The 15216-nt window shown below is 40.4% G+C and overlaps 1 protein-coding gene across 1 annotated transcript in view; it reads left to right on the top strand.

Moving 5' to 3' along the window:
• lrrc75a (leucine rich repeat containing 75A) overlaps positions 1 to 14188 on the top strand; it is a 69634-nt gene extending 55446 nt beyond the window's left edge. Inside the window, exons 4-5 of the mRNA XM_040025716.1 lie at positions 10504 to 10777; positions 11342 to 14188. Coding sequence (XP_039881650.1) covers positions 10504 to 10777; positions 11342 to 11950 — 883 coding nt within the window. The 3' untranslated portion in view covers positions 11951 to 14188. The remainder of the gene's footprint in view (positions 1 to 10503; positions 10778 to 11341) is intronic.
• The last annotated feature ends 1028 nt before the right edge of the window (positions 14189 to 15216 follow it).

Here is a 15216-nt window from a genome sequence, read left to right as displayed (position 1 = left end):
ATCTTTTGAATCTGAACGTCCATTTGTTAATCAGAATAGCACTGAAATATTAATGCCAGCTATAACGTACAGTCGGGAGATAATGAAGTTTCAGAATTAATCTCAGCACTTCAAAAGCACTTGGATTTATTTCCTTTCTCCGCTTTAATCCTAATCTCTCCCCCCCCCCCCCCCCCCGACTCGCCCTATGAATCATTCTCTTTGCCCTCTGTGGTTCTGAAATTGTACAGCACGGTCACCCAGAGACTGATCTGCCTTTTACCATGTCTGCTAATAGCACACGGAAAAGAAAAGAGGAAACAATGAAGCACCCATTTCTAAAAATATAGGAGATGAGCACACAACCAATGGCAATGCAGCAAGAGCAGGAGATCCAGGAGAAAAGGTGATTCAGGCTAATTTTAATGATGTGCTCTCAAAAGGCTCAGAAGAAACAGTGAATTTGTGCGGCCAGATGGCGTCATGAACCAAAACGCTTACATCCTGGCACCTTCTTGTTGCTTCAGAAAAGAAAAGCGCCAAAGGGTCTGTCCACTCTCGTCTGCAAAGCACATACTGGTGGAAACATGATCAGCCCAGTCAGATAAAGCATTGTGGTGACGCCAGGAAATTCAAATGTAACCTTTGCTGTTTGTGTCTGTGAAGTAAAGCCGACAGCTGAACAGTGACATAAAGCCTCAGCAGTCACACTATAAACGCATTGGCATGGCTGAATATGCATACTTAAGTACACTGGAATCCGATAAAGCGGGACTAAGGCTTTGCTTTTTTTCCTCTGCAGCCCTGTCCTCCTCCACGATACAACACTGTCATCTGTTGTGACTCATATTTATTCGCAGTGGACCAATGACCTCTTGTAGCCGTGTGAATAATGGTATTACCCACTGAGCCCCACCACTGCTCAGCACAGATAAAGACACTTTGTACAGAGCTGCTTTCAGTTGATCTCAGTGTATTTTCTAGATGCATCACTGAATGGAAACTATCTGCTGCAGTCACTGTTTGTTCTGGACATTATTAGGCTAAAGAAAATATCTCCGATCTTTGATTATATCAAACTTTTTTTTTTCCTATAAGAGTGAAAATTGATTAGAGCTCAGAGTATCTGGCACTTAAAGATGCAGTAATCAGCAGTTGGCTATGAGAGGCCACAAAAACATACATGTATGTATTTGCAGTTGTTGGTGCCCTTTAGTTGCTTGTTGTTTAGTTGCTATGTGGAAAAATTGGCTGTCAAGCCTATTGCCCATTCTGCTGACCTATCCTCTGGAGACAAAGGGCAACTTTCTAACGCCTATAGGACCTGTGACCAATAGGTGTCGATAGGCAATTAATCTTATTTAGTTTATAATTGGCTAATTTTCAAAGCTACTTTTCCTCAGATCACACTGTAGCTAGAGGCTATCCTTGGAGACAGTGGGTGGGGAGCAGGGAACACCCTGGACTGGTTGCCAGTCTGTTTCCCAAACTTCTCAATTAGATGTCCTATTGGACTGGATCATAATTATTTATTTAGCATAAGTAAATAGTGAATTTATTTTATTACATCTAAAACATAATTAAGAACTGAGGCTTTAAATTGATTCACCAGAGTGCAGACTTCATCATTAGATTCTAAAAAACACACTGGAATAAATGTGGAAATTAGCAAATGTGCTTCAGTAAATTACAGTGAATTTATAGTTGAGTAAATATAAATCGTGTGGTTTTGCTGCTCACAAAACAAATTTAAAGTTTAAAAAAGCTGCTGCTTTTGAAAAATTGAATGGGTATGGTTTTGTGATTTTTGTAGACAGAACAGCTGTTTAACTGAGAACATTTTTAGTTTCAACATGCTGATTACGTCCAGATTCACATATGAAAGAAAATGAAGCAGAAAATTCCAAATAGTTTCTGATTATGCTGCAAGTCAGCTTTCAAAGTAATTTTCAAACTGCAAATACCCCATAAAGTGCCTTATTACAGTCTAAAGCTACATGTTTCATGGTGTCAGGGCCTTCGAATGGAATAAATGTCAGGACCACGTTGATAAGTCGAAGCAACAGAGATGTTGGGGTGGATGGATGGGTCAACAGCACTGACCAAACACTTGTGAAAAATATCGGTTCTGTTTTTCCAGCTACTAGTTGCTGTGTTAATTCATAAATGGTCCATAGAATACTTAAAAAAAAGACACTTCACTTCATAAAAATATAAATGTAAATATAACATTGAATATCGGTGAAAGAATCCAAGGAAGCTGAGAGCTTTACATGAGTCACCGGGTGTTTGTGATTCAGCTACTTGAACACATACACCAGGGAGATACGCGTGTGCGTCACCTGAACAAGATGGAAAAACAGACATCACACTGTTTCATGAGAAATTGATGATCGGCCACAATATTAACACCAGTGACATGTGAATAACACCCATCATCATGCTGAAACGCAGCGATCTGCTGGAAAACTGAAGGCTTTGATTTGACACCTAGCGCCCACCTAAACATCACTGCAAAGCAAAACTCCCATGGGTCCTGCGGCAGCTCAGAGCTGTTTTGGCAGACCTGCACAGCATCAGGTGGTTTTAGTGTTTTGTCTAATAATACATACTTCCCCAGCTCACTTCTCTCTGGCTGAAATCATCCTAATCAAATGCTGTAGTGATTACTTGGAAAGTGGCTCTGCATAAATGCGGCTCCTGATGGAGAATGATTGGATACAACTAGAGATCTAGGCATCTGGAGAGGAGTCAGTAACGACTCTTGAAATGTCTCACACGAACATATCACAAAAGTTCTCTCTGCTCGATTGTGAGGTAACAGCAGAACTCAGAACTTCTATGCCTCATTCCACAGGAGCCAAAGAAGAGGGTTTGTGATCGTCACCTTCTCTGTCACAGCACAGAGCACACACACCAGCTGACGGGGTGATAAATGATCTGTGATGCGGACAGACACACAGGCAGGCAGGTAGAGCAGAAAAAAAAGGTCAGGATTTGAATCTGTATTAAGAACATTGTCTAATATAGTATACATCCCAGCCTCCCCTGCTGGGTTTATATACATTTCCTGTCTGAAGAGGATGCCACAGCTTTACCTAGTTTCACCTTGTGAATCTTTTTTGGGAAAGAAGCGGGTGGTGTCAGATCTTTCAGCGGAAGTGATCATGCAGAGAAGACTGTGTGTGTGTGATGTGGGTTTACGGAGATATATATGTAGCTGGACAGATCGTATCGAGAGATGCAGTCAGAATGAGACAGACACGAAGAGGATGGTGCAGGGATGGAGGTGAAACGCAGCCCCACAGTGACGTACTGAAGATGCGCCGGGACAAAACTGGCACTTTCTGAGATGCGATATGAAATTCAGGCAATGATGATGTCCCTGTTTTGGGTTATTTTTCCATACAGACCACACATCAGGGGAAAAGTGGAGGAGTAACATACAGTGTTATAATTAGTCCGATGACCTGTGTAACCTCTATCAGCATGGGAACGTTGGGAACTCCAAATATGATCATGGATAATAGATTAGATTATAACATATTATAATATTCATATTCAGTTAGGCCATACCGGGTCACATCCAGCTCATACTCAAGAATGACAGTGTGTTCAAGGCAAATAGCACCCCACAGAGCTATAAGAAGAATTAAAGGTACTGTAAATGAAAATAGTTTAAAGCTTTTAAAATTAACTAAAACTATCAACATAATGTGAAGAAACAGCTGACATGAAGTTGTCATTTATATCAGAAACATCTATGTGATGCGCTGCAGAGATATTAACTACATTTTAAAACATGTCTGGACTGTAATTTCTTTGTAATACTGGTTTGCACCACAAGAAGGTGTAGTGAGTCAGTGTAGTGACCAGGCTGCCCTGAGTCTAAGAAAAGGAGGAAAAGGCTGGTGTATGCAATAGGAGTGATGGACGGGGGGGCTTAATGATGCACTTCAGTAATGTGACTGTACTCTTGACTCTGACCTGCAGTCCATGTACCATACCACCAGCTAATCTAACATGCATGTGTTTGGACACACCACAAGAAGGTTAAATACAAAGCTTCTTGCTGCTAGGCAACAGTGTTAGCCATTGAACCACCGCAGTGTCAGACTTCATGTTATTGTTTCATATTATGATTGTGAGTGAAATTTAAACTTAGCTTAATAGTGTAGGGGTTTGCACATTTGCCCAACAAGGGAAGGATCACTGGTGCAAAAAAATAGACAAAAAGCTTAGAAGTTGCATCAGGAAGGGTGACTGTTAAAAAAGAAAAAACTGTCAAATTAAGACGTGGTGCTTCCAGCTGTGGTGACCCCTTTTGAGTAAAGGAGCAGCTGAAAGAACCTTTTGGCTAACTGTGTTTACAGTAAGGATATTTAAAGGATCATATTGTAAGTTCAAGCCAAATAATTCTATTACTGACAGTAATCTTTTATTGTTATCTCAATGTGACTGACATACTATGACAAGGGCCATAAAAGTGTTATTAACTACTACATTATTTTACTTTTATTCAGATTTTGTACACTCTTTTTGAAAGAAAAGAAAAAGAAAAGAAACACAATGAGATTTCCAAAGCAGACTGTAGGTGTGTTTTCCTAGTCCAAGTTTGGCTCTTTTTACTTTCTGTGCACTTCTTTGCTCTCTTTTTCCGCACTCCCAACCAGTCATGTGGGTGGCTGATCCAGGCTCTGCTGGTGGAGTCTTCTTGTGAACAAGGAGTTCTTCTTTCCCACACTCACCAGCTCTCTGTTCATAGAGGAACATGACCTTGTTGGTGTTTTATCAACAAGCACCTTGAGATTAAATGATTTAAATTACATTTGTTAATACAGGTCTTTGTAATGTGCTCCACTGGTGTTCTGATAAACAAAACAACAGTAGCTGTGACCCTCTAATGTAATACTTCCAAAGCAGTACTGTCAAAAGTCTACATTTCTGGTCTATATGCCTCAAATGACCTACCCTACCATCTTCCTGTTTGTTTTTCATCTGGGGGAGAGGGGATCTCAGCTTGATCGGGGGGGGGGTGTCTTTTTCTCTAAAGCGTGGGATTCTGATCTGAAGCCAAATGTATCATGAGCTCTCTCAGCATCTTATCTGTTTTGGGTACACTGCAAGGCTTGCCTGTTCTATTTATTATTTTAAACCGGGGAGGGCGGCAAACCATGGGAAAGTAGTCCAGAAACATTTGTCCAAGCTGATGACACATCAGACGGAGGGCTATGATTGAAGATAGCCCTCAGGCTGATAAGTGTATAAATGTTTTCTACAATTGTGTGTGTGTGTTTGTCTGTTTCCTGTTCAGGGCAGAAAAACATTCCGCACAGACAGAGCTGGGCTGGGGTGGAGCAGTGAGCATGGGAGGAGATTATGAGCTCTATCAATTAGATCAACGGTTTCAAACCACGTGTAATGGAGAGCTGAGGGCATTGCTGCACCAGCTGTGTTAACTAATTAGCACACTTTCACTTAGAAAGGAGGAAATGGGCTGCTGCGTTGAGCTGGGTTGCCGCACAAACCTCTTGGGCCAATGTGGGAGGAAGTCTGATACCCAGATTGTGAGGGGTGGCCACAATAGCCTGGCGGTGTTTTTTTTCCACCCTATTTGCATTATTTCTAAGTTTGTTTCCTGTAAGGAATTATAAAGTACATATGTAAGTAGCTAGAGGTGGACTATTTTTCTCTCACTATCAACAAACGGTGTGAGAAAATACAATTATTTGTACTTGCGTGCGCCATTATACAGGCTACTGCAATCCTAGGCCTTTCCATTAACCGCTTTCCAAAGACAGTTTTTTTGTGTGTTTGCTTTTTAAATGGCCAAGCTTCCAGTTATATTAACTGCTGTACAAACCACATTTGGTCATATGCATTACCATTTTTTTCCCATCAGAAAGACCACCACCATACTCAAGTGATTTACTTGACTCTTATTTTGACCAATTAAAAGTCATTGCTAGCCAGTTACAACAATCCATCCAGTCTGAAGGACCCTTTGAGAGCTGGTTCCTGCACACTTATGCAGAGACCGAAATTACATTGAGAAACACTGAAGAAGCAGCCTGGCAGAGACTGGGTGCTGAAGCTGGCCAGTGATGAGATGCAGGTGGTCAGGCTGAAGGGCGGAAACACTAGCCCTCCACCCAAGAGCGGGGAAACCTCTGCTCAGTTCCTCCTAGACCCAGAGTGTTACCGAGTCCAAAACACCATGAAACCAGTGCTGGGCTATGACATGGACCTGCATTTGCAGTTGGAGCTGCAGCTGATGGAGCACTGCATAAAAACATGAAACTTTGACAGTTTTAAGGCCGGTTTCAGTTTTGATCCTGGTTTAGCAGTAAAAGATTCTGATATTTGAAATTCGTCAGACAGCAGCCTCAGAGGTCATGTGTCATCAGATCAAAAAACTTGATCCTTAGGGAACACCTCAGGGAATCTATTTCGGTCCAGCTCTCCACCCATGCCAGCAGTCGGTATCAGTATAATGAGCGGTTTCTGTGCAAGTGGAAATCTGAGTGAAACTTTGCACCTCACTGTGATGTCGCCAATATTATTGAATCTTTAATATCACTAATTCACATTTGATTGGTGATTATATAACTTATTAAGACTGCCATTTTCTAAAACTGCTCCTGTAGGTTTTAGCAAAAGTTATTCACACAAATACCAGCATCAATGTTAGGGACTATTTGCAGCAGTGGATTAATACGCATACCAGAATATGGTGGCTTGATTTAAACAGACTCCAGTGGCTGGGCTTCTGTGTCAGGATTTAGCTGCTGCTAAAACAACCTTTTTCTACATTTAGTTTGCTACATGGCTAAAGTGTTGTACAATCCTACAATTTTCTTTTGTTCACATTTGACCCAAGTAACTGAGGAAAGAAATTGCACTGACATGCTAAGATCCCTTAAGATGTCAGGCTGCATACTTCTTCAGGAAATTCATCAAATCCCATCCCAGAAAGGCATATCCATTACAAATAGAGATAAAGGATGTGAAAGGGGCAGAAACCAGACGAGAGCTATCCAGGCTGTTAACATGCCGTCTGTCACATTGAGGCCAGAGGCTGAAATTGCAGCTGCACACTGTCGATTGGAGAACACAGCGTGCTGCAAGTCTGTTTGCATTTTCATTGGAATTTGTCCAAAAGTCTGTAAAGTTGTAATTTAATGGATGCTTGATGAAAGGATTTTACGGGCAGCTCTGCTCACATGACATACTGGTCTCACCGCAACACATATCCAGTGTTCAGTCATGTCGGTGTATGTGAACTATCAGTGATCTGCTTGTTTTGCTACATAGCCGCTTCCACATCGCTCACTTGAATGCGGTGCTGCTTCTTGCTGCTGCTTTCAGCATGTCACTCACGCCAGCATCCACCTGAAGGATCTGATTGATTCTAGTTCCCTTTACAAGGATCTTACTGTCTTTGCTCCACATTCCTTGTGAGGTGAGAATATTCCAAGTGACAAAGCCTGTAGACCTGTGCAAGGCTGGAGAAGTGATAGTATAAATTTTTAACAAAAAAAAAAAGCCCCAAATTCTCAAGTTCTGGCTTGTTAAACTTAAATACAAGCTGCTTTAGACATTCAGCATCTTTAGAACAGGATTTTTTAGTTTTAACTGTATGAATCAGGGCTGAAAATATTTTCAGTCCCCTAATACAAATATCCAAGAAGGTCAGGACTAAAACATAGGCTGTATAATGTAAATTTAAAAAGAAACGTGACTTGCAGTTCACTTAAACGGTTTCGACTGAATGTACAAAGACATGAGGAAACAAAACCTTACTGTAGTTTTGGTGGGATTAATTGGACATAATGAGACAAGGGGAAGCGAAACTAGAAACACTGACAAGAGAAATGGACCTTCAAAATAAAACAGGAAACACAGACAAAACTCTAAACACACAAACTTAACACAGGCTGGGGAGACACAACATAGGAACTTGAAATGTGGAACAGGAGAGCACAGAGGACACAAAATACTAGGGATAATCACAAACAACTCAAAATAAACAAAACCACAGAATATTAATAAATTTAAACATAAACACGGAGTCAGACTCCGGGCCATGACAGATAGACAAAAACTCTCACAGTCACTGGAACATCTCTTGGACAGCTAAACAGAAATACACCTCACATCCAGAGTTTGAAAAACCAGAGTTTCAGGGACATGGAGGCAGAAGGTGGATATTCAAGAGAAGCAAACAAAACTAAACGGGAGAAGCACAAACCCATCAAGAGGCACTTAAATACACTATACTAACACTGTACAAAAGCAAGGATGTCAAACTCATTTTACTTCATGGGCTGCATACTTTGGCCATAAGTGGGCTGGATAAGTGAAACTCCCCTTTCTGTCAGTGAAAAGAAGTCTAACTACACATTTAATAGCTGTGATTTAGACTCTTAGAGCTTAAAGTGTAAGAAATAAATGTGTAAAATGAAGATATGAATGTCCTGTAATTGTAAAGTGGAAAATGTATAGTATTTCTTCTTCTTTTTTTCCATTTTTTTACTTGAACCCACAGAGTAAAAAAAACAGGAATGTCATTTATTGTTTATCTATTACTTTTTTTACAGTCTTTATTGTGATGTAAAACTTATGAGTAAATTGTTAAAAGTCTGTACATTTTCCAAACTTGCTCAGTGGGTCTTTGGTGGGACACCCCTGACATAAAGGGACAACATGGAAAATTATGGCATAGCATACTGATGCTAATTAAAAGAGCTGTTTCTTGCTATATGTGTATGGCCTTCATTGGCCTCGGGTTGTATATGTGACAGATATGACCTTTTTAGAGCAAGACCCCCAGAAAAAACCCCAGCGATAGGATGCTGGTTCTGCTGACCCCACCATCACTGTGACAAAGACGGATGAACACATCACTCCAATACCAGAAACAGACAGCAGGTTCCCCTCCCCCACACAAATCAAACTAAAAATACATTCTGGCGACAGAAGACTTTCTGGAATGTATGGGATAGTGAGGAAAACATTTTTGGAGGTCTAAATTTGACCCACTGCTTTGCTTTAGGCTGCTCTGCCTTTGATGCCTCTCATGTCCCTCTGGTATGTGAGTAGATAAGCATACTCAGCTGTTGATGATAACAATTAAATTTCACAGCTACTTGTTTCTCAGAAAACCTTTGGCAGGCTTTGTGCTGCTCAGAGCTGAAGGTCTCATGTTCCATCGATGTAAACGCTCGTGGCACAAAGTTTTGGCAGTGGCACCACCATAGTGGCTGGTAGAAGCAGATTTACCTCCAGTGGGTTAATCCTCAATTAAATATCCTCCTTTGTGTGTGTCCCAGAACGTCACAACAATGTGTGTGTTATTTGCGAGCAATAATTGGTGCTGGCTGATGGCTTGTTTTCACTTGCAAGATGGCAAAATGAAACTTCTGATTAGTATTCTTCTTTCCTTTTCACCCGACCCAGATGAATTCTTTGCGCTCCGTTCATTATGTAATTCTCGACCAGGCAACCCGCTGGGTTTATTTTTAGCTGCATCCGTGCAGTTGGAGAGTATAAAGGTTTGGGTGATTTGATGCTCAATTGCAATTTTTTTAATTCAGCGCACTTCAGTTTCTTAAGCCTTAAATCCCTTCAGTGTGTCTGTCTCTCTGCTTGTGTGCCCCCAGATATCCCTTTAACCCCAGCCTGCTCTTTTTGTAGTTTCCATTAGCTTCCAATGTACAATGCGTACTTGACCTTATGCAGTGTGGCCATATTGTTTTCTAGTTTTGAAGCTTATTTCAGACGTCTGAGACAGACAAGTGTGAGTTGGATGGTGGTTGGCAGAGATCTTTGGATGGTTGGATCTCATTAAGTAGCCGTGATACGACTTATCATGACTGAATATTAAATACAGTTTTCTCTGTAAGGGACTGCACAAGGACTTATTAGTGTCACTGATAGTTCTGGCCTTATGTTACTTTACATTTAAATCCAATGAGTTCCACACAGTGAGCTGGACAGACTTTAAATCAGGCAGAAAGAGTTTATAAGTGGAAAAAGTGGAATATCAGTCAGTACTTGCACAGCCACAGACGATGTGAGTCACTGAGTTTGGAAAGGAGGAAAGAAAGGTTTATCCACTTTTGCCTTTTTTTTATTCACACGTTGCCATTCTGTTGTTGTAAAAATTGTGAAGCTGCAGCACTTCTATGACTAATGGAGTTGGCTGATATAATGCTACACAATAACAATTATTTGTGAATAAATGGTCAGAAAGTGAATTATTTACAGAGTAAGAGTACTCAGACACGACCCCTATTTAGAGACGCTGGACGTGCTGTGTGAAATTTACCTCAAAATGCAATTATTTGTAAATGTTTCAGTGTAAACATTCTAAATGTTTTCTGTGCCCTATTGTGAATAAAATATGGACTCATGAGATTTGCAAATCATTAATTAATCATTTCATTGTTTACATTTTGCAAAGCATCCAATGTTTTTGGAGTTCATAACTGACACAGAGCATCATTTTCTGTCTGTCTCCAGTCTGAAGGCAGTGCTGTCAGCCCCTCCATCCAGCGGGGCATTGGATCTTTCCGGCATCCCTCTGACAGCTCGGGACATGGAGCGTCTGTGTGCGCACCTGCAGCGCTACGCGTCTACTCTGATCAGCCTGGAGCTGGGCTTCACTGAGCTCACAGACGAGGCTTTCCTCCTGCTGCTCCCCACACTGGCCTCTCTCCCACACCTGGAGACTCTGGCACTGAACGGAAACAGGCTGACCAGAGCGATTCTGAAGGAGCTGACAGACGCCCTGAAGGTCAGAAAGTCAGATATCAATGTTTTCATACAGTGCTTTTACTATTTTATATACTCAGATCCCTCAGATGTTAGGAGTGTCTGAAGCTGCGTACTATATACTTCTATTTGACAAAGGAAACTCCAGAAAAGTGGAAACTGTTGCTTAAGCCAAAATAAATTTAGTTTTGAGCCTTGATAGCGCTACAATATAAAATTCAAGTCACTAATAATCCTTTTTGCAAAGTATTTTTCACTAGTGTTCAGTGCTGAAATCAGTCTTCCAGTAGTTCCTGAATGATTCCAGGTTTCCACCTTAACAACTAAGGCTTTTTATCACTTAGCTAGAGCAGCTTGGTTTTTCTTTCTTCAAAACATGGGTAAATAATATCTGAGAGAAAGTGACAAATCAAAAAATATTTTCTGTGATCTAATCTGGTGTTAGTTTTTATTTGTTTCTTTCTTTGAAATTTATACTAACAGACTGACCAGTTTGAGGATTTTAGCTTGATTTGTTGCATTTATGTTGAAAATACCTATTGAACATAGTGCTTATACTGCAACATGGGAATATTTTTTTCCTCAGGATCCGGGCAGTTTTCCAAGCGTGACATGGATTGACCTGGGCAACAATGTGGATATTTTCTCCCTGCCGCAGCCCTTCCTGGTCAGCCTGAGGAAGCGCTGTCCCAAGCAAGGCAACCTGCCCACCATCCAGGAGTTTGGAGAGAGCCAGGCCAGCGACCCCCCTGAAAGGCTACGGGGTCTTGGGGAAGAGGAGGAAACAGACGACACCAACCGGACTGAGAGCATGGGCGAGCTCCGTTCGGAAGTAGAGGAAGAGCTGGATGGAGAGATGGAGATAGAGGAGATGATGGAAGAGCTGCTGGACTTTGACAGGGAGGTACAAGGGAAGGAGGATGAGGAGGAGAGCATGTGGACAGTAGGGGAGCACAGGAAAGGAGGGGCGAGGAGGAGAAAGAGGGGAGGGGATGAGGAGGAGGAGGAGGAGAAGAAGGAGAGGGTGGTGCAGAGGAGAGAGGAGCGCCCAAGGAGGAGGACAAGGGCAGTGATGGCAGAGTACGAGGATGACACACAGAGCTGTTCGAGCCAGTCGCAACACTCATCTGGCGCAGTGGAGCCAATGAGAGTCGAGGAAGACGAGTTTACCGACCAATCAGAACACTTTACCTGATCGGTCCCCACTACTCGGTTTATGTTTTACTTCCTGTGTCTACTTCTACATGGAAGGAGGCGAGAGAATTCTGTGGCTAAAAATGCTGCAGTGCTGCATAAATGTGCCACTCGATGTCCCTCCCCTGATCTGATTTGTGACCAATCACAGCTTCAGACGATGACAAAGTGGCTGCTGAACTCAGACTGAAACTCAAGCCAATCCCCAGCAGGAAGTGTGTTTTACCTTAGCTGTCTGTTGTTTAAAGTACTAATAGACCACAGATGCTATTGCATAGTATAGACTGATAAATTATATCGGACGAGGCTTTCATGTATAGAATGTTAATCTATATTCAGGTCCTTCCTCCTTGTAATCCCAGTAATACCTACATGTGCCTGTAACACGTCCCATTCCTGGTTAAAAGACAAAGTAATCAGGGCCTTTATAAGGAAATGTTTTTGCCAAAAACTACAAGTGGAACTGTGTAAAAGGCCCACGTGGGTCAAAGGCCAGCCTGATGGATCGGAAGATCTCCTTTGTAGAATCCGGTTGCTGCTTAAGAAATGTGATGTGAAATTTGATGAAGGTGAAATTAGTAAGCTAAAAAACCACCCTGATAATAGCTAGAGCAATGAGTGACTCTGGAAGAAGAAGCTCCTGTTTCCAAGGCTATGCAAGGGAGAACGGGTAACGATGAGCCAGCTTTTACTTGAGTCAACCTTTAGCTAAGAGGAGTAATAACTTCAGGAAATTATATCTCGCCTGTAAACTTATCAGACGTAGCTAACTCCACTAAACAACAAGATATTTCATCTCAAAATGTGGGAAGTTGAGCTTAAAACAGATGATGATCCATCTGAGAAAATAGTAACAAACCATTCTTCTAACCCTACGTGTAATTATTTAGAATTAGATCTCAACTCCCGGTTATTAAATAGACATTACAGCTTTTTTTGTCTATAGTGCTAAAAGATGAAGATACTCCGCTGTCCCTCTTAAGGAAAAGCTTAAATTGGATGAAAGCTTTGTTGCTTTGAGGGTATTTTCATTGTTTTTCATTTTCACTGTCATGACAAAAAGTTTTGGAGGTGGCACAACAAATTTATTAAGTTTTTGAAACATATTAAACCTTTATAATGGTTCTTCACTGTATCAAAGAAACATGAAAAATAAACTAAATAAAAAATGAAGCAAATGAAAACAAACCCAGATCTGTTGGCCTCGACTGTACAATCTCAACTTTTGCATTAAAAGTTAACAACATTTAACATAAAACACCAATATAGTCAAAAATATAGTAAAAAAAAAAAAAAACAACAACTCTGTTTAAGATAAAATATTCCTGTGCCCCATACAGATAGTTATAAAATCACTGGTTTAATTAACACATATCTACACCAATCAAACTCTAAACACAGCATAACCGAAATAATGATCAAAACTCTACTAAATTGAGGATTTGATCCATTACCTGCATCTTTATGATTGTTATTTCAGAAGTAATAGGTAAATGCATAACTCTTGGTATGCAGGATGAAGTAGAGTAAACTTAATCTAATGTAAGAAAACCTCAAAACTATAATAAATTAAGTTAAATTAACACATTTTAAAGCTTTGCTGCTGTACCTGGAAAGCTTTGACAGACAATTATTTTGTGAAAAGATCTCCTAGCTACTTCATCTACCTTGTTCTCGAATGGAAAACTAAATTTAAGGTCACATGACTAAAGCCTACCCAATTTATCAGTGCGCAAATACTATGGCGGATATTAGCATCCACATTTATAACAGCACAAAAAGTTACTTTCAAAAGTTAAAATGATATAGAAGAAATTCTAAATTCCTATATTGCTTGGGCTATACACATATAGGTGCTCAGATATAGGTGGAAGGCGACCTTACCTACTGGCTCATCTTATCCCTTTGTCCCCTGCAGTGGATAGAAGTGTTAACCTCATTGCCATGCGTCCCAAAGCCAAGTGCTGAAATATTTAGTAGCGTTTTTCCTCATAATCCAGGTCATGCTTCACACTGCGGCGCTGTACACTAGAGTGCATCACACGCTTACGGTGCTGTGTTTGTATATAGGTCGCTGCTATGCTGTACGCTGGGTTACAACACAATATCCTTATACAGTATGTAGCTCTCACCTGGCTTGTGCTTTCTCTCCATGTGTCACTTATAATCCCTGCAAAGCTTTAATAAACTGTATTTTTAGATGTACAGTACATATATATATGTACTGTACTGTACATATATATATATATATATATATATATATATATATATATATATATATATATATATATATATATATATATATAAACTAATCATTTTTATCTGACAGATTTTTTAGATTGTAGATTAGCTACTTCACAAGTACTATCACTGAATTCAAGAATTTGTATATTTTAAGGGGTTTGCAGTAGCAGTATTCATGTTTGTGAATAACTCTTGAAGGAAGAGCTGACCCAGTTTAATGACTGTCTGATCACTGAAGACAGAGTCTGTCCAGGTAAGGAATATTACACTGGAGCAAAGTAAATGTCACCTTAAAACAGTCAAAATTGCAAAGTTTTTTTTCTCTCAGACCGTGGCCCTAGGTGCTAATACGCTCACCTTTGGAGCTGTTTATGTGTGTATCATAGCAAATGAAGGCTTTTTGTGATGTACTGCTTTGCAACATCATCATAAATTAGCATAAACACAGCTGGATGCATTACAGAGCTATCTTGAATCACTAGCTAACAGCAGGGGTCTGCATAATAACAGAAACCCTGCCAAAGATATAGAACTGGCTGCGCTAGTCACAAAAAAAACTCTATTGTAATTCTTTTTTTTATTATTATTTGTAGAGTTGTTCAATTGAAAGGCTTTGAGAAGTGAGAGAGGCTAACACTGATGTTGTTATGAGACTGTGCTGAAGCTCTGATGAACAGAAAGCATGTGGACAGTAAAGCATGAAAGGAAAGGGCCTGATCCCAGTTTCCAAACTAATAACCTTTGAAGCCTGTCCCTCTAAGGGCGTGAGGCCTTAATGTAGACCTAATTGTTTTTCCCTAGTGTCCCTATTGCCTACATACAAGTTTTAAAGATGAGGTCAGAGTATGCAGACCCTTTCCAAAAACTTAGAATATCATGGAAAAGTTTATTTATTTCCATAATTCCATTCAAAACGTTAAACTTTCAGGATTATAGATTCAGATCCCGCAACTTAAACCATTTCAAGTACTTAGTTGTTTATTTGTACGTTTGTAAATTTGGGCTGATGTCTTCATAGTATTC

The sequence above is a fragment of the Simochromis diagramma genome, unplaced genomic scaffold (genome assembly GCF_900408965.1).
Source record: "Simochromis diagramma unplaced genomic scaffold, fSimDia1.1 OVJJ01000348.1, whole genome shotgun sequence".
Taxonomy (NCBI): Eukaryota; Metazoa; Chordata; class Actinopteri; order Cichliformes; family Cichlidae; genus Simochromis; species Simochromis diagramma.
This window is presented reverse-complemented; position numbering and strand designations above follow the sequence as displayed.